This window comes from Gigantopelta aegis, chromosome 4 (assembly GCF_016097555.1).
Source record: "Gigantopelta aegis isolate Gae_Host chromosome 4, Gae_host_genome, whole genome shotgun sequence".
In the NCBI taxonomy this organism is placed as follows: Eukaryota; Metazoa; Mollusca; class Gastropoda; order Neomphalida; family Peltospiridae; genus Gigantopelta; species Gigantopelta aegis.
In genome coordinates this window covers 88,279,102-88,298,855 of record NC_054702.1, presented here as the reverse complement: position 1 = coordinate 88,298,855, position 19,754 = coordinate 88,279,102, and the positions used below count along the sequence as shown (strand labels likewise).

Sequence of the window (19,754 nt, the reverse complement as noted above, 5' to 3'; positions counted from 1 at the left end):
GGGTGTAACATTCTCTTTGAGAATGGCCAATACAGCACAAAATTGAAGTTTTGAGTAAGATTCAGTATCCGTAAAATTCTGTGATATTTATGTTTTTGCACAGTTCTTTACACTGTTTTTGTTTAAGTCTCGAATTTTTATATTGATGTTGATCATCACTTTATTTATTTGCATTACCATAGTTTGACACCCAATAGCCGATGTATTTTTCGTGCTGGGGTGTCGTTAAACATTCATTCATTCATTCATTCATTCCCAATAGCCGATGTATTGTTCGTGTTAGGGTGTCGTTAAACATTCATTGATTCATTCGTTAATATTAAAACTAAATATTGCTAATTTGGAACAGTAATCGGATAGAAATCAGAACTCACACTGGACATTATGTTATTTTATCCAATTTTAAAATATATAGAATATTTTCTTGAACATGTTTTAAAAAGGTCTAATTTATACAAAGTTTTATTAGCCAAATACTAAATGTTGCTTTAGTCACTTAATATACAAATTAACAATTGGCTAATTTGATAGTAGGCAGGATGATTCCTGAGAACTGATGTTAGTTTAATTAGTAATACGCTTTTATGAATGCTATGAAGTTTTCTGTTTAAATTAGCTCCACGACCTGCCAGTGGTGTTGTGTTTGTCTCAAGACGAACATGATGACAACTGAAGATGAAATAACCTGTCTCTCACTGCCAGCGGAGGACGACGTTCTTCCGGTGAGTGCAGGTCGAGACCTGTCAACCATCAGAGAGGCAGACGAGGGGGAGGTACCGAGACAGTCGAGTTCCATGTCCAAGAGAACGCCGTCTTACAGAGGTCAGTCAGCTGTATTAAAATTTAGAGTGGTTCAAAAACTTATCATAATGAATTAGATATAGTGAGGTACATTAATTTGCACGGCTTACATTTAACAAAAGGGGTTGATGGAAAGTTTCTCTTTTTTTCTCTTTTTCGTCTTTTTCCTTTTAGTTTCTCAAATAAAGCAGGCTCACACTGGAAAACATTTTGGTGTAGTCATTTGTCACATATAGAGTATGTCCCAGAAAATAAGTTAAAGATACTTTATTAACCAAATACTAATTTTTTAGCCATTTTGTTTAAAACGTAACAGTTGGCTAATTTAGCACTGGACAGGGTGAATACTGATAAAGGCAAAATGGTGTTACCCTTATTTGAAGTTAATGGATATACAGGCAGTTATATGTCTTTATATTGTATATAATCATTGCAGAATCGTTGGATACACCGAGTATCACTAAACGTCTCAATGTGTACAACTTAAAGCGATAATTAACTTTTTAGTTATTCCTCTCAGTCAGCTTGTCCTCAAATGTGTTTTATTGTTCTTTTAATTTGAGCTTTTCATTCGAATTGTTTAACTACAGGTTTTAAATATTGCATTCTTGCTTTTATGTTCAGTCTGCTCCTGATTAAACGTTGAGAAGTATTTGGTCTTTTAATCATAATGTTCACATCTAACGTCGTTAATGGCATGAGAAACAAAACCAATCATTTGTAATAAGATATATTTATTTTACAGTTATATGGTATACCAACTGTATTATATGTTGTGACTAACTGTATTATATGTTGTGACTAACTGTATTATATGTTGTGATTAACTGTAGAGGTTTAAGATTATCTGCTTCATGACACTGGCTTTAAAAGTCAAGGAATCATGTTTATTAATATTTTCTGAGCATTTAGGCGCAAATTTACTTTAGACTTACATCATACAAACTGAATACGTTTCCGTTGTGTTCAGGTCAATTCATACTTAGATTGTCGACGTCATGCGAAACTGAAATTTAGTTTTTATTAGGTAAACAAAAAAAGCGTTGAACGAACCCCACCAAAATTGAATATGAACTGTGTTAAAACTACACCAAATTGACTGAAAAATGAGTATTAGGTTTGAACAGAAGCAGGACTGTGTGAGTTAACTACTCACCAACAAAACTCGGCGGTGAAGTATGAATCTAGCTTTAGAGTATAGAATCTAAGAATAATATGTTGTCGATTCTTACATGTCGTTAGCATAATGCCAGATGAGTTCCAGAGAAAAACAGATCATAACTAGTACTATTTTTCTTTAGGCAGTGCTAAGTTTCAAAGACGCCCTCTAGCGGATCTTGAGGGTATTGAAAGGGAAGCTCAAGAAATTCACCAGATCCTCATTACGCAATATGGCTGCCTGGAAGACAGTTCGGACGACGACTCGTCGGTGCCGCTGTCTGAGGAGGAGAGAGAGTCGAGCGAAAACGAAGATGATTACGACACAGACCTCGAAATGGACCTCGATAGTTCGTACTTTCAAACAGTGTACTCTTATCTTTTCAGAACCTGTTGACAATTTCTTTAAAAGACATTTGGTTGTACAAGGATTAAAATTTAGATTTTAAAAGTAACCATAGCCTTATCATTTGGACAAAAATATAATTGTGTGTCAGTGCATTAAACATTATATTAGTTTAATTTTATTCTGGAACTATTTTTGTAGGAGTATCATGATCGGTAATTATGGGCATAAAGATATATAAAATTTAATGTAATTGGTTATGGGAATTGTTTCAGTCTCTACGATTTAACTTTTTTAAAAGTTAAAGGTGACACTGTGTAATAAAGTTAATAATGATTCGAAGATTTACGAATTATATGTGTTAACTGATTTGAATATTTTACCACAAACATCAATTCAGTGCCGTCTGTGATTTCTTTAGCTCGTCAGTTTTTTGCGGGTTTTAAAAAAAATAAGTTTAAGGGTGGTTATATACATTGGTTTGTTATCGGATAGTGTTTAGTGTGTACATATTGTAGCATGACTGCACGCACACTGACCAAAATGATGGCTGATGATATTCCATATTTTTAAATTGTGCGTACTTTTTCAACTCTTTGGTCAGACTCTTGGCCATTTAATTTTTTATCGTTGTATATGAAGTGACTGACTTAACAGCTGTGGTGGAAGCACTCACAGCGGATGCCACTAATGGGGCAGGATATGCTCATCTTTCGCAAACACCGAATATAATCACTGTTGTACAGTTATTCATGAGTGCATCTCATCACAGTGGTATTTATTCCTATGATCTCTGTCCTGTGCTAGTTTTTATTTAGTAAACTAGTCTGGGAGTGGCAGTCCTCTTTGATCGGCAGAAAGAATGTATTATCCAGTAAAATATGTCCTTGGGAATGAATGTCCTCTTATAGACCAGGCACTAGATTGATGGAATCAACCACTATTTTCCAAATAACTATTCGACTCTGCATTGTGCAGAGATACGGTTTGTGCATGTGATTGTGTGTACATGTTTGTGTGTGTGTGTGTGTGTGTGGTAAATGTATATTTTAGGACAGTTACATGAGTTCGATCTGTGTATATTGTAGGGTGGTTACATGTCTGTGTGTAATGTATGATGGTTACAGGTGTTTGTGGATATGGTAGGATGGTTATATGTATGTGTGTAATGTAGTATGGTTACACGTGTTTGTGTATATCGTAGGATGGTTACACGTGTTTGTGTATATTGTAGGGTGGTTACATGTCTGTGTGTAATGTAGGATGGTTACACGTGTTTGTGGATAGTGTAGGGTGGTTACATATCTGTGTGTAACGTAGGATGGTTACACGTGTTTGTGTATATTGTAGGGTGGTTACATGTCTGTGTGTAATGTAGTATGGTTACACCTGTTTGTGTTTATCGTAGGATGGTTACACGTGTTTGTGTATATTGTAGGGTGGTTACATGTGTGTGTGTAACGTAGGATGGTTACACGTGTTTGTGGATATGGTAGGCTGGTTACATGTCTGTGTGTAGTGTAGGATGGTTACACGTGTTTGTGGATATGGTAGGATGGTTATATGTATGTGTGTAATGTAGTATAGTTACACGTGTTTGTGTATATCGTAGGGTGGTTATATGTATGTGTGTAATGTAGTATGGTTACACGTGTTTGTGGATATCGTAGGGTGGTTACATGTTTGTGTATATTTCAGGATGGCTGCATGCAGAGAGAAGTGAATTTAAGGATGATATGACGGGGGAGAAGAAGTATATAGCGGCGTGTGAGTATAATGGCGCACTTCCGGCAACATACTTCATCAAGCACATTACTGATCACAAAGTGAGCATGAGGTTCCACGGGATAGGACCAGCCGGTGCCAAATCCATGTGCGTCCCGCTAAAAGTACGTAACACTTTACATATAGCTATATAACATAATTGTATATGGAAGCCGGTTAGTTACGCATGAAAACAATTATTTTATGAAGTAGTAATTGCGACTGTCGGAATTATTTCTCTGAATTTCAATATAAGTATTTCTTTCTTTTTTTTAAAAGTTTTTTTTGGGGGTTGGGGTTATTTTGTGGGAATTTTTGTATTTTGGTGGTGTTTTGATATGGAACATATTTAAAATGCAAAGAAACTTAATCACGATCTTTATTACGGACATAAACAAATTAATTTCATGAAATTCATAATAATTCATACAGAAAGCTCCTATTTAAAATGGAAGAATGTAGTGGATTTCCTCTCTAAGACTATGTCAAAATTACCAAATGTTTGACATCCAATAGCCGTTGATTAATAAACTAATGTGCTCTAGTGGCGTCGTTAAACAAAACAAACTTTTAACCTATTTAAAATAGGCATACCTCAACTTAATATGATTTACTAGTAGTTTTAAAATGTTCATAACTGAAATTTGTAACATTTAATCCAAAAGTCATGCACAATTGTTTGGTTCATAAATTAATTCATTGTAGCATGATGTGTATTGTCTGTCTATCTGTTTATATGACATGTATTTATATATGTATACATGTGTATTGTATGTGTATGGATGTTTTAATTAGACGAACGGCAAGATTGAGAAGCTCGACTTAGAAGGCAACTGGATTGAAGGTGAAGGTTGCACGTGCGTGGCGGATATGTTGAAGGATAACATATATATCACCGAACTCGTTAGTATATATTTTATTTCATTCAGCGTAAACCCACAATTTATTTTAATAAAACAAATTTGATTAGTTTTAAATCTACAATGTGTTTGATAAGTATACGATTTTATGTTATTTAAAATTTTAGTAGTTTAAATGTAATAATTATGGAAGCTAATTTTGGTTTTCATTTTTTTATCATAATCTCGTGAACTTAAAAAATAATAAAGATCTTTCTTAATCATTAAAACCCTATAAAATGTTATAGGAGTACTATTGGTGGTATACCAGAACTAATGCTGTTTCGGTACAACTTACTTACTAATCATATATTTATGATTCATTTTACACTTAAAGATTACATTCAGTGTACTTTAATCAATACAGTTTTGTTATTTATTACAGATTTTATCAGAAAATAAAGTGCGCAGTTATGGGGCTGTTTCACTGTGTCAAATACTCATCAAAAATGATGTCATAACAAAATTAGACCTTTCAGGTAAATATGCCTTTTAATAAAAAGCTTCATGTCAGTTATTATTTATCTCCGCAATTAGTAAGTCTATTAATCTGAAAAACAAAACCGTTATCCCTGCACAGTGCTGAGTCGAATGGGTATTTGGCAAACTAGAGGACAGCCACTCGCGAGGAGATCCTTTACTGGACAATCAATCCTACCTGCACCACCACAAAGAGGACTGCCACTCTCAGACTAGGGAGGGTTTTTTAAATCAAAACTAACACAGGACAAAGCTTATTAGAATAAATACAGCTGTGTTGACATGCACTCATGAATCACTGTCAAAACCGTGATGATATCAGGTGTTCGCGAAATGTGAGCATATCCTGCCACACCGGTGGCACCAGTCATGAGTTCTGCCACCACAGCTGTCAAGTCCGTCACTTCATCTAAGACGCCCCTGCGCGTGTTGTAACCTCACCGTGGTGCAGGGGTGTAACATTCTCTCTGAAAATGGCCAATACAGCACAAAATTTAAGTTTTTAGTAAAAGTCAGTATCTATCTGTGATATTTGTGTTTTTGCACAGTTCTTTACACTGTGTTTTTGTTTAAATCTTTAATTTTTATATTGATGTTGATCATCACTTTATTTGTTTGCATTACCATAGTTTGACACCCAATAGCCGATGTATTTTTCGTGCTGGGGTGTCGTTAAACATTCATTCATTCATTCATTCATTCATCTAAGACGAAGGAGAAAATAATAAATGTGCAAGAGTTTCACCAAAGAGTTGAAAAAGTATGCACAAGTTCACAATATTGAATAGCATCATGCATCATTCTGGTCAGTGATGCATCGTAACCCTCATCTGCCTTCCGTTTTGTATTTCAGCATAATTAATTAGTGGCTTCTTAACCGTAGAAATTTATTTTTTAAATAACGATTGTTTGTTTGCAAATAATCTGTATGACCATGAGTATTTTGGTTCCTAAGAATGTTCAAGAGTTTACAGTATTGTTTCCTATTTTCAGGTAATGACATAAAAGATGACGCCGCTGAACCAATCTGTGATATGTTGAAGGTTAGTGGTGTTAAAGTGACAGACCCTAGTTTTTAAACACTACAGCGTACTCGTCATTATTAGAGCCGTTTCTGGTCATTGAAGTTAGACATTACTTAGATTGTATGTTTAGATTATCGTTTCCCATACATCTGAAGTGTTTCTCAAAACACAAAACGGTCTCTTTTTTTTTCTTTTTTTTTTTTAAACGCATGAACCTTTGAGAAGTAACGGTTATGGAAACAGGTTCTAGTCAATATTTAAGCTTTGGAGTTTTTATTGCCCTAGAAACATTCAATAATGTCAAGGTTGGGCCATGGAATTATACACACAATCAAATGTTGTTTGTTTGTTTGTTTCGTTGATGTGAAACTGATTAGATTGTTTATGCTGATCCAGGTAATATTATGTTCACAGAACACAAGTAAAATTATTCTATTGTGAACAGACTGTGAGAAACATCACACATATATATAGCAGGTTAACAGTGTAACTAATATATACACCTGTGCACATTTGTGACATCATTCAGAGTGCGATTTATTGTTTCCTTCTTAATAAGAATCAAAATTGGATTAACATGAATGACAACATGTTAGAAATGAAGTGATTTTTATGTATTTTTTTAGAAAAATACGAGTTTAAAGCATTTATACCTGAGTCACAATCACTTCGAGGAGGAAGGTGCACTCCAGTTTAAAGACGCACTCTCCACAAACGAGACGTTAGAAACACTCGATCTCAGCTGGAACATGTTCCGGACAAAAGGTGCAATATATATAGCAGAAGGCATTATGGTACGTTTGTGTTTATTATTAGAAACTATTGTTAACACACACAAACACACACACACACACACACACACACACACACTCAAAATCACGCACTCATGCACACATATAAACAACTATTCACACTCACTCACTCGCTCACTCTCTCTCTCTCTCTCTCTCTCTCTCTCTCTCTCTCTCTCTCTCTCTCTCTCTCTCTCTCTCTCTCTCTCTCTCCATTTTCTCGTTCCAGTCAGGCACCACGACTGGTATATCAGAGGCCTTGGTATGTACTACACTGTCTGTGGGATGGTGCATATAAAAGATCCCTTGCTACTAATCGAAAAGAGTAGCCCATGAAGTGGCAACAGCGGGTTTCCTCTCTCAATCTGTGTGGTCCTTAACCATATGTCTGACGCCATATAACCGTAAATAAAATGTGTTGAGTGCGTCGTTAAATAAAACATCTCTCTCTCTCTATAATACATGTCAACACGTCTATACAATCTCATACTATTTTGTTATGCAAATATATAGCATTATGTATTGATCTATAACCAAACAAGGTGTAAATACAAACACTAAGGAGACCATTTAAAGTTAAAATAACTACAATTTGGACATATTAGATTATGAGCCATGTGCATGTATGGAATCTGCTGGGTTTTAGGTTCGTTTGTATGTGTATTTAAAGATAATTGAGAATAAATAGATATTCCTGTTCTGGACAAAGGAACTGGCCCACCCCAGAAATTGCGCTCAAGACAGGTGTGCACTACAACAGCATTTTCCGAATGTGCACGTTAAACTATTTCCAATTCAATCCATTCAGATTTTATAGAGCTGTCACTCACCTTTTTGTTGAACGGTAAGGGGAAATATCACGTTACTGGAAACTATTTTCAATTTTAACAAACTTATTGTAAGAATAAATGACCTGGAAAAGAATTGTAATTCACGATTCCATCCCAATTTATATATATATTGTTGAATGTCTTATTATACTTAATTTTGTCATACACAATAAAATAATACCATTTCAGTTACTGATACATATAATTTATTTCAGGAGAACTTTGGTTTGAAAACGATGAATTTCTCCATGAACGGGTTAGGTCTGCACGGGGCTGAAGCGATGGGGAAAGCTCTGAAGAACAACAGAACGCTGTTAAATCTGGACATCAGTTTCAACAGGATACCCGAGAGAGGGTCTGGCTACATCGCAGTCGGCCTGCAGACCAACGACAATCTACAGACTCTCAAGGTGGATCATTAAATGCAGAAATCACATTAGTGTGTGCGACGTGCGATGTTTATTAGTCCCCTGCCGGTCCAACAGGCGGGGACAGTCTGTATGTCCTGTCTGTCCTGTCTGTCCATCCCACAAATAGTTTTCCGGATATTTTTTCACAATGCTTTGAGATATAGAGCTGACATCTCGTATATAGCTTTATGTACTGTTACAGATCAAGTCTAACTTTCATGACGATTTGCCCATTTTTGACAGAGTTGTAACCCTTTAACTTCGGAGATAGGAAAATTAGTTTTTCAGATATTTTTGCATGCCTCAAGATACTGAGCTCAAATGTTGTGTATAACTTTCTCATTTTCTGTTATAGATCAAGTTTGACTTTCATGGTAATTTGCCCTTTTTTACAGTTATGGTCCTTGAATTTAGGAGATACAAAAATGTGTTGGGCCCGGTATGGGACATGTATTGTTTTAGTAGTACTCACAGAATGCTTGTCATATCAGTCTGCGTGTTGTTGGGGTCTTTTTTTTTTAATTTAATTTTTTTTAAAGAAAATATGACGGATAGATATTTTGGGGTATTCTTTCATTTCGTGATAGCGGCGGAAGTAACACAATGACGTTTCATTATAAATTCCGTATGATACAGATGCGATGATATTATTAAAACGCGGATGTGTATGAAAAACATATCAGTGGTTGAATTTATACAAAACTTTTTAAGTAATGCACTTACCTGCTTGACTAAACAGCATTTTTAATCAATTATTATGTTGCATGGCCCGAGGCAACATTGCATTTGTGTTCTATAAAACACTGTTGTTCTTCAGTATCCATCATTCTTTTTCAAATTACAAGTATTTTATACATGGTCCATTTGTTTGTTTTAAACGATACGAGGATCCAAAAACTGAATCGCTAGGTTGCCCCACACCCCCACCACCACCACCACCACCACCTCCTCTCTTCCCCCTTTTAGTTCCTTTTTAGTTTACAGGTGTCCTTTATGTTTTGTTGAACAACATATAGGGGTTGAAACCGGTGGGCAGAAGCTGACAGACAGACAGACAGATAGTTTATTACAGTCTCACCTCATTACAACAAAATAAAAATACAACATATACATACAATCAATAAAAGTTTTGTTGAACAACATATAGGGATTGAAACCGGTGAGCAGAAGCTGACAGACAGACAGACAGACAGACAGACAGATAGTTTATTAAAGTCTCACCTCATTACAACAAAATAAAAATACAACATATACATAAAATCAATAAAGGTTTTGTTGAACAACATATAGGGATTGAAACCGGTGAGCAGAAGCTGACAGACAGACAGACAGACAGACAGATAGTTTATTAAAGTCTCACCTCATTACAACAAAATAAAAATACAACTCTATACTGAGTTACGAGAGACTATTGAATAAAAACATCTAAAGAAGACAAAAAAACAACAAATATACAACTAAAACAATTACAGCACAGATAAAACAATAAGATAGATACACGAATCATTTCATAGTGTATAAAAGGGATTTTCTATGTTTGAGAATAAAATAGCAGGTTTTGGCAGATAAAATACATATATCGGGACAGGACAAGATAAAACACACTTTTTGGATGTCGGTGCAGTGATCAAAATTTAAAAGTAATGTCCTACAGTAAGCGAGTACTTCTAATCTAATATTTACATATAACGGACATTCAAGTAAAACGTGGCACTCGTCTTCAATGTGGTTGGGACAATTAAAACACGTTCTTTCTTCCAGTGGTGTATCATTGTATCGACCGGTTTCAACTTTGCATCTAAACTTAGCGAGAGCACTTCTGTGGTATCGAGGCAAGTAACTGGTTACATAGGGCTCTACTTTAAAAATATCTTTAAAACAAGAATAAATTCTTAATTTATCCCCCCCCCCCCCCCCCCCCCCCCCCCGACACCTGTTCTGCCGTGTGGTTGTATTAACGCCCGTTTCCATTCTGTTAAGACTTCTTCGTTGACTCTGTCCTTCACCTTGTTGACTACATACTTCTTACCATATTTGCATTGTACGTTAAGGAAGTGATTTAGCCCAAGTTTAATGAATTTATTGTTGACTTTAAAGGACCAGTTATTTTTCCTGCGTGTTGACCACCGGTGAGAACACAACCAGATGCGAGACGTGATTCGGTGTTGATTCAAATTTCTCAATCTCATATAATGCCTTGATACAGTCCCCCACTGCCGAACTATTGGAGGAATCCAGCTCATGTCCCCGCCTGCAGCGTTATTTGAGGCGTATTTTCGTAATCCGAGAAAGAAACGTATGGCTCTGTTATGTATAGTATCAATACAAGAAAATTGTGAGGTTCCCCAGATAGCTGCTCCATAGTTAATAATGGACCATACCATAGTATCGTAGAGCTTGGTGTATGTACGATATTGCATTCCATCGAGACATTTGTATTTAGAGATTAACAGACCGAGTGCCCTACTGGCGGAACAGGCTACGGATTTGGCCATGCGGCCGTAGTTTAAATGCTCAGTTAAGAGAAGTCCCAAATAATTATAGCATTCAACAATCTCCAATACATGATCACCACATATAAAGTTACAGTTTGTCTTTACAACTGATGGATTTCGGAAGTGTATCACTTTAGACTTTTCAAGGTTGATGGTCATCTTATTTGTACGACACCAGGTATTCAAACAGTCAAGCATGATATTGAGGTCATCCTCTGATTCTGCTAAAAGAATAATGTCGTCAGCGTAAGCCAATATACCAACAGTAGAATCATCAACCATTATTCCTACTTCGAGCTCAGTTATTGAAACGATCAGGTCATTAACGAAAAGGTTAAACAATAAGGGAGACAGCAAACATCCTTGTTTAAGGCCACAACTAACATCGAACCAGGATGTACAACATCCATTTAAGCGTACACAACTTTTTACATTTTTATATAGTGAGACAATAGCATTAAACATTCGACCCTTGATGTTAGACTAGAGTAACTTCGTCCAAAGAATATTTCTATCTATACAGTCATACGCTTTTCTAAAGTCGATAAACGCCACATATGTAGATTTCTTCATACTTTTTCTGGTTTCTATTATAGATGTTACACTTGAGACGTGTTCTGTTGTGGATCTTCCCCTTCTAAATCAATTTTGACAATCACTGATAATTTGATTGTCTTCGGTATATTTCATAAGCCTGGAGTTCAAAACACCGCAGTATAATTTACTGGTAGCACTGGCTAGTGTAATACCTCTATAAGACATAGGGTCTCTTTGATCATTAACAGTAGATTTGGGGATGGGGAACTGCCCTCTGCCCATCCCAACTCTGAAGATAATGTAAACACAAACATCCTCACCCCTACCCCACGCCCCCAAATGAAAATTAATTACTCTATAACTGCATCTCCCCGGTGGCTGTCATCTTGCGACGTCCATGAACTAGAACCTATATTACCAATGACATGTCATTTACTTCTACTGTGAAGAGGATTCCATGCTGTGTGGTATCAGAAGATTTGTTTAATGTGCTAGTGTTGTCTATTTTAGATTAGTTCTAACCCGCTGGGCAGTGATGGAGCCTTGACCCTGCTGATCGCCATAGAGAGAAACGACTGCAGCGAACTCACGTACCTCGAGCTATTGGTACGCACATTATTCACAAAATATTACGGGTATTAAGTGTATTATAAATACTGTTTCGTAATTAGAATTCTCCGCAAAGTTGAATTGACACTTGACGATTGAATGTTATGAAGACTAACGATCTTTTACACATATTTATTCTATTTGCTATTTTTGCAGTGTTTGGATTTCTCTTTTTCTTATTTCCTCTGATACATCGTGTACAATTCTGTAATGATTGGGAGGGCAACGTATGTTCCAACAGCTACCCCGCAGAATAAAATTTTAAAGTGTATCATTTATATTCAAAATTTTTATGCACAATCCAGTAGGATAAACAAACATAAATTATAGTGCCTTCCAACACAACATACCATTCCATTCCAATGGATGATATCTGGAAACCCCAGTGTGTATTTTCTGTCTCTATTCATGTGACCATAACATATTCAGGGCCGTAGCTAGGAGTTTTTGTGGGGGGGGGGGGGGGGGGGGGGCAACTGAGTAGTTAATAGTCTAAAACTCCTTTTCTTTAAGTTTCTATAATGCTTTCCGAATTTCTTTTTGACCCCATGCTAGCTACGGCCCTGATATTTAGAATATGGACTTTGGAATAAAAGGTGATTTGAAAGGTGATTCCAGATTCAAGTTTGTCATTAGGCTATCGTTCAAGACTCCTTCCTGATTGAGTTTTCATTTAGATTATCACAGATTCAAGTTTGTCATTAGGCTATCGTTCAAGACTCCTTCCTGATTGAGTTTTCATTTAGATTATCACAGATTCAAGTTTGTCATTAGGCTATCGTTCAAGACTCCTTCCTGATTGAGATTTCATTTAGATTATCACAGATTCAAGTTTGTATGATTCTTCTCCTTGTAGTACGTCTGGGTGAAGGACAACTTTCTGGACGCCAAATCGAGGCTGGAAAAGGAACGTGAGATTGCCATCGTGCATGGCGGGCTACTTCCGGAAGAAAACAAGCTGAAGATGAAGATCGGAGGTGGAGTTGATAAGTGGTTTGTCCAGGACGCCATGGGTTGCCTCAAGCAACACATCAAAGCCAACAACTACAGACTTCTTGATCTGTTCAAGGACTTCGACAAGGATGGAAACATGCAGATATCAAGGGATGAATTCTTCAAGGGTATTCAGGTAGGTTTCGGGTTACCGGTAATCGTTTCATTCATCAGGAAAAAATGTGACTATTTTTAAATATAAAAATGGTTTTCTTTATCTATACATACACATGTATCTTACTGTTGTACCAAATATTAATACCTAAAATGTCATCTATATTTCATGGGTGTTGTTTCTGTTGTATTTGTACCCGGCTGTGTAATTTATCTCTCCAAAATTTATTTAGTATTCGTTCAAGTTTAAAAGTAATGAAATAGTCGCCATGTATAATTAAATCGATTGTAGATATACCGGTAATAGATTTAAAGAGATTAGTCCATTTGGGGTTATTCATAATCATTCGTCGAGTCTATGCATTTTTAAGAGCTAATATGTAATTATTTACGTTCATCATTTTAATTCCGCCATCTTTACATTTTTGAATTATTAAACTGCGTGCTAATTTTTCAGTACCGATGTGCCAAATAAATAAAGAATAATGTATTTAAATATTTGAGTAGTGGTTCACTATAAATAGATTTTTATTTTAGGAATTATTAAACTCATTGCCATTATTTTCGATTCATAGTTTAGTTGAATAATTCTTTCTAAATTTACTGAAAAGTAAACTGAACTCTCTCTCTCTCTCTCTCTCTCTCTCTCTCTCTCTCTCTCTCTCTCTCTCTCTCTCTCTCTCTCTCTCTCTCTCTCTCTCTCTCTCTTGCGAATGACTATGCTGTACAAGTTGTGACTCGAGCTACACCATTTTAAAAGAAAGTAAAGGAGCCCAGGCATCCCTTTATACGTGAGTTTGACTCATCTCATTGTCTAAAAATGTTGGTTGTCTGACCATTGTAATCCAAACAGTATCTCATTCAAACCATATTACAGAACATGGTAAACCGGGCTGTGTGTCGCTGATTAAACGGTGTGTCGAGACGCTGACAGACAAACATTTCTCGCTCTCTTGCAGGTAGCCGGTCTGATGCTGACAGAAGAACAGATAGACGCGCTTATGAACCACCTCGACAGAGACCGGAACGGACTAATTGACTATGCGTAAGGGTTGTTCCACAAATTATAATATAGGGAGTCGGATGGTCCGTGGGAACGATATCTTGAGTGGGTGGCACAATCTGTAGTGAAGGAAGGCACAGTCTCTAGTGTGGTGGGGAAAACAAGCCAGATTTTTTTTAATGAAAAGATAACTTTCAAACTTAATTGCTTTATTTAAATTGCGTAAAACGAAAACTATACGGCCGTTAGTACGGCAAGATGAGCAAATAATACAGTCCCCTCAGACTTATTTTTAATGTGTAAGGGGAGAGGGGCATAATATACGAGGCATGTAATACGAGCCCGCATAGTCTGAAAAGGCGAGCGCCAAAGCCGAGGAGTATGGGGGTTCTGGTCAGGTCAGGTCAGGTCATAGGGCTTTACGTGCACATTCAGAGCAAGCTGTTGTAGCGCTTCGGCCGGCTCCTCCGTCCAGGACAGAAAAGGTGGGTGGAGGGGGAGAGGAGGGACCGCCTGCACTGGCAGGTGCAAGGGAGCACCAGCAGCCCGACCGTGGTCGGTAGCAGGCGGAGGGTTCTCCCCAAAATATATTGATATATTGACCCTCTTTTCTGCTGCTTTTGATGGAGCTTTTAAACATCGGTTTTGGGTTCTCGAACAACAATTATTATTTTAATATGAACGACAAAATAAATATAATTATGTTGCAAGATAATTTAAATAGGTCGGAAGAGAAATGTAGTAATACTATTAAAGATTGTGTTCTAAAAGTAAGGAATTTGTTGTTAGTGTCTACATGAAAAAATATCATTGCTGGAATTTTTTTTTTTTTTTAATTAAAGTGATTTGATGAATAGATGTGATCCACATCTATTCAACGGTGATTTTCAGATTCGTTGGTAACCCCTCCTTTTAGCTCCGACGAACTTGATCATAAAAAGTTTTGAAAAAACAGAGATGTCATTGGGACAGGGGCCCCTTTCGGCAAGCTAGAAGGTTGCTGATAACGTTACCAAAATGTCAGAATATTATTTTTTGTTTCTTGTTTGTAGAGAGCTGATAGAAGGAGACAAGGAATATCGAGCCAATATAAGAGCAGCTAAAGTGTCAGGGGAGATAACTACAGATGATACTGATGGCCCCGAAAAAGAATCGAATGTGTCTGTTCTTAATATGCTGGATCAAGACTTCACGAAATAATATATTATCAGCTCTTGTTTTAAACAGTAGACTGTGAGTGATTTCATGACTAATTTTGGGAGATGTCAGAACGGGAAAACATTGTGAAATCTAAAAGTTAAATCGATTATTTTAATTCTTATTTTAGATTTTTTTTCAATGCGTAGTGGAATTTTCAGGAAGGTGAGAGTAATGGGTTGAGGTAAACTAAAAAATCGACCTATGACGCTGGAATACAATGGTTATTCTAAAAACAACATGTTGCAGGACTAGCTACATTTTACAAATAATTATATGTGTCATTTACAAAATTAAGTACATGGGGGATCTCTAAATCCTGCGCGTTTGTGTTGGATACTACTGGAAACTAAACTAGTTCAAGGTCATCATGTTGTCACGTGCCCTTCTGTAGAAAATAGGTATATTTTTGCTACGAAAACCAATTACAAGTGAAAAATTATTTTGCAAGAATGTAATTCTGTGTCATGTAAGTTATGAGTTTGTATGCATATACTGTATCATATTTTTATATATTTAATGAATTTAAAAGACTCGTAGACTTAAACAATTACGATAAGTCATTTCAGAATATGCAATCATATGGTGATTATTAAACTATTCTATTTCTTATGTATGTGTTGTGTTTCATCGTGTTTGTTGTATTTCGGCCAGTGCTTTATCCTGGCTTCATCGTAGAGGGAGCATAATTGCAGGATGTGCTCTGGGGATCCTGTTTGACATGGACATTCATCAGTGTCTGTCAGCTTCAGGAGGTACATATGGGATCTGAGATGAAAACTAGTTCAATGATTGGGGGTTGGTCGGTGCAAACCTTAGCATCTGAATTTAATTTTGTTTTAAATAGTACTACAAAAGGATTAAATACCAATGCTCAATATGATAATATCTTAAATGGCTCCCCATAATCTAAGTTAGGTGAGGACTATTAAAACAGAGTTTATTACACTTTGGCCGTCCAAATTTTAACTACAACTATTTAATAATGAGGACATGTACATTAAATATGTGAAATTGTCAGTTTTAGAAGCACAATAATATTAATTTATAGCATACTAATTCGTTTTGTTTTTGTTTGTTGTTATACCTCTCCTCCACCACAAGATATGTATTTCATAAATTGCCTTATGTAGAATAATTTCATCAATTGCCTTATGTAGAGTCAAATAGTATTACTATTTTGTTGTAACTTCGTGTATAATGTATTACAATGAACAATTTGATGAATTTTGTGTAGTATTGTGCCTAGTATATTGGAGCGGGACGTAGCCAAGTGGTAAAGCACTGGCATGATGGTGGGCCGCTTGAGCTACTAGTATTTCTTGTTGCAGGCAGTTGTCCATAATTGGTGTAACAAAGGCCATGGTATGTAATGTCTGTGGATGGTGTATATAAAAGACCCCTTTGCTACTAATCGAAAATGGTAGCCCATGGCGTAGCAGCATCTGGTTTCCTATGTATGGTCCTTAACCATATACCCGAAGCTACGTAACCTTTAAATAAAACCTTTCTCCTTTCTTTGTTAGGATGTTGAACCAAGAGGCTGATCGGTGGTTCAAATCCTAACAAATGTTTTTTTCACAATTGAACATGTGTGTTCCATACTGAAATTTTTTTTATTCACCTGATTATTTTGGTTACGGGCCATCATCCATCATGAAGATCAGGAACGAACTCAAAGCGCATGCGCTCTAGATCTACTGAAAGCTGCCGTTTACGTCATTTCTTTTAGTTGCAATCTGCAACTAAAACCAACTAACTCCTGTTACATCTGTTGTCTGCATACTTATGTCCCTGTACCGACCTTTGTTTATTTTTTTCTATCCATTTTTATCTATTTTATCCACGTTATTGCCAGATGGATTTAAATATGCGAGTACTTATAACGAGTAATATACACTCAGAAATATTGACTATCATATAGAAAATATTGCTTATAATAAAATATGAATATGCGTTAGGTGTATATATGCTGTATGTAATATCAAGGAGATAACTATATAAGATACTCATTAATGCTGTTTTGATAGAATTTATTAGCAAGCACACTGGTCAAATACAAAACACAGTGATTCTGAAACTAACTTATAGAAGATCGCTTTAAGATACTGTCCTGCCTGTTTTTTGAAGCCGGGATTATATTTTACTTCCCAATAATTTCGTCCGTATAATATATATACATATTCATATTAGGACGTAAAATGCAGTTTTAGGTACTACAAACAATTAACGCGTAATTTCATAAACCTTTTATAATGACAGCAAACGCAGGACTGGTTGTTTTTTGTTGTTTTTTAATGCCGACGCCATATAACCGTAAATAAAATGTGTAAAGTGTGTCGTTAAATAAAACATTTTCCGAGTTTTTTACTGCTCACATTTAAAGTGTTCGTGAAAAGAAAGAAAATGATATTGAGCATGATGATAATGGTGATGACGGTAGTCGTCTTAATGATGATGGTGATAAAAAAAACCACCTATTTTATCCAATAAAGGGACATTCCTGAGTTTGCTGCATTGTCAGATGTTTCCGACTAATAAAATAGTTCTACAATTAAACTTACATATTAAATATATTTTCTGGTTTAGAATATCAGTATCTGTATATTCAATGTTTTTCTGGTCGTAATAATATTTGTAAGAAGCCCAAACTGGATTGTGTCTTCAAATTATTTCGTACGTACGAAAACATATTTTTGGAAATAAAATGAAATTTAACCTAGTACAAATATTAGAACGACCAGAAACACGTTTAATATACAGCCACTTATATTTTATTCAGAAAAATATATTTGATATGTAATTACAATCGTTAGAAAGTCTTTGTTGGTCGATAATATCTTAAAAAGTCAGGAATGTCCCTTTAAGGTTTGAACACATTATCATGCACCTATCGTACTGTATTAATGTGATGGGGAAAAACGCTATTGAGTGTTTTACATATTGCAAATTGCAGAACATGGTCTGCAGAATAAAGACGAAACATTCAGTGACATGTCATCACATACGTTAATCCTTCTGAGAAGCAGTAATAGGACATTCCCGAGTTTGCTAAAAAAATTAAGATTTTATCGATTAACAGAGACTTTGTAACGATTGTAATTACATATAAAATATATTTTTCTGCATAACATATTAGTGACTGTATATTAAACGAATTTCTTATCGTTCTAATATTTGTACTAGCTTAAATTTCTTTTTATTTCCTAAAATATGGTGTGTTTTTTCGTACGTACGAAATTATTTGAAGACAATCTCCACTTTGGGCTTCTTACAAATATTAAGACGACCAGAAACACGTTGAATATACAGACATTGATATTGTACACAAGTTAATATATTTAATATGTAAGTTTAATCGTAGAAATATGTTATTAATCGGAAACATCTTACAATGCAGAAAATTCAGGAATGTCCCTTTAAATAAGATAGTACAGGTATGACATTTTGTAAACCAGTTGCGGTACCGTGCAAGGGCTCAAACTGAAAATATCCCATTAACAGTTTACAAAATCGAGAATCCATTCTACAATGGACGCATGGAACCTCAGGCGGTCAGTATATCCACTACACTACACCCGCCGCATTCCGTGTGCTTCGCAAACTATTTGTGTTACTGTTGGAACTTCGTTCACTTTATAACTCGACTGTTGACTTTAACCGTTATCGTACATAGCACACCTACTGTCGAATACACACCACTGTACAAACTCTAGATCGAGAACACGATCGATTACATGTTAAACTCGGCATTCAATTGGATCATTCTGTCATCAAGTCGGGTCAAATGCTTTTATGTTTACTCAAGGTATGTGGGCCTGTACACGCATGCGGTCAAAATTTCCACATTGTTGAAACTATATTACATACGTCTTGCTTAGTGGGTAGTGTAATTATATAATAGTTAGATTGATTATTGGTATTAGTTCCTCTACAATATACGCACAAAAGATGTTTTCAGTCAACATTTTCAAGTTCTTGGTAAGTTATGAGTTTATATTTATAAGGAATTCCTAATTTACGATAGTTTAGAGCGGTCATCGACATATGATATAATAAAAACTATTTCTTTATTTGCTATACATATTCTGTGTTAGTGTGTATGAAATGTATTTACTGCCAACTGCAGTACTTGCTGATATCGTCAAGTTTTAACATTAGGAATTGGTACTTAATTACTAGTTATGGTAGAACTATATCTCGTTCCAGCCAGTGCTCCACAACTGGTGTAACAAAGGCCGTGGTATGTATTATCTTGTCTGTGGGATGGTGCATATAAAAGATCCCTTGCTGCTAATCCAA

The 19,754-nt window shown here is 35.9% G+C and overlaps 1 protein-coding gene across 1 annotated transcript; it reads left to right on the top strand.

Moving 5' to 3' along the window:
* Positions 1-662: 662 nt before the first annotated feature.
* On the top strand, positions 663-15,455 carry LOC121370051 (leucine-rich repeat-containing protein 74A-like). The gene is made up of 12 exons (XM_041495149.1): positions 663-822; positions 2,103-2,309; positions 4,004-4,194; positions 4,865-4,972; positions 5,354-5,447; positions 6,442-6,491; positions 7,100-7,267; positions 8,310-8,504; positions 12,047-12,142; positions 13,002-13,274; positions 14,212-14,297; positions 15,308-15,455. Exons 1-12 carry the CDS (start codon positions 663-665, stop codon positions 15,453-15,455), a joined length of 1,776 nt encoding a protein of 591 aa, XP_041351083.1.
* Positions 15,456-19,754: the final 4,299 nt, after the last annotated feature.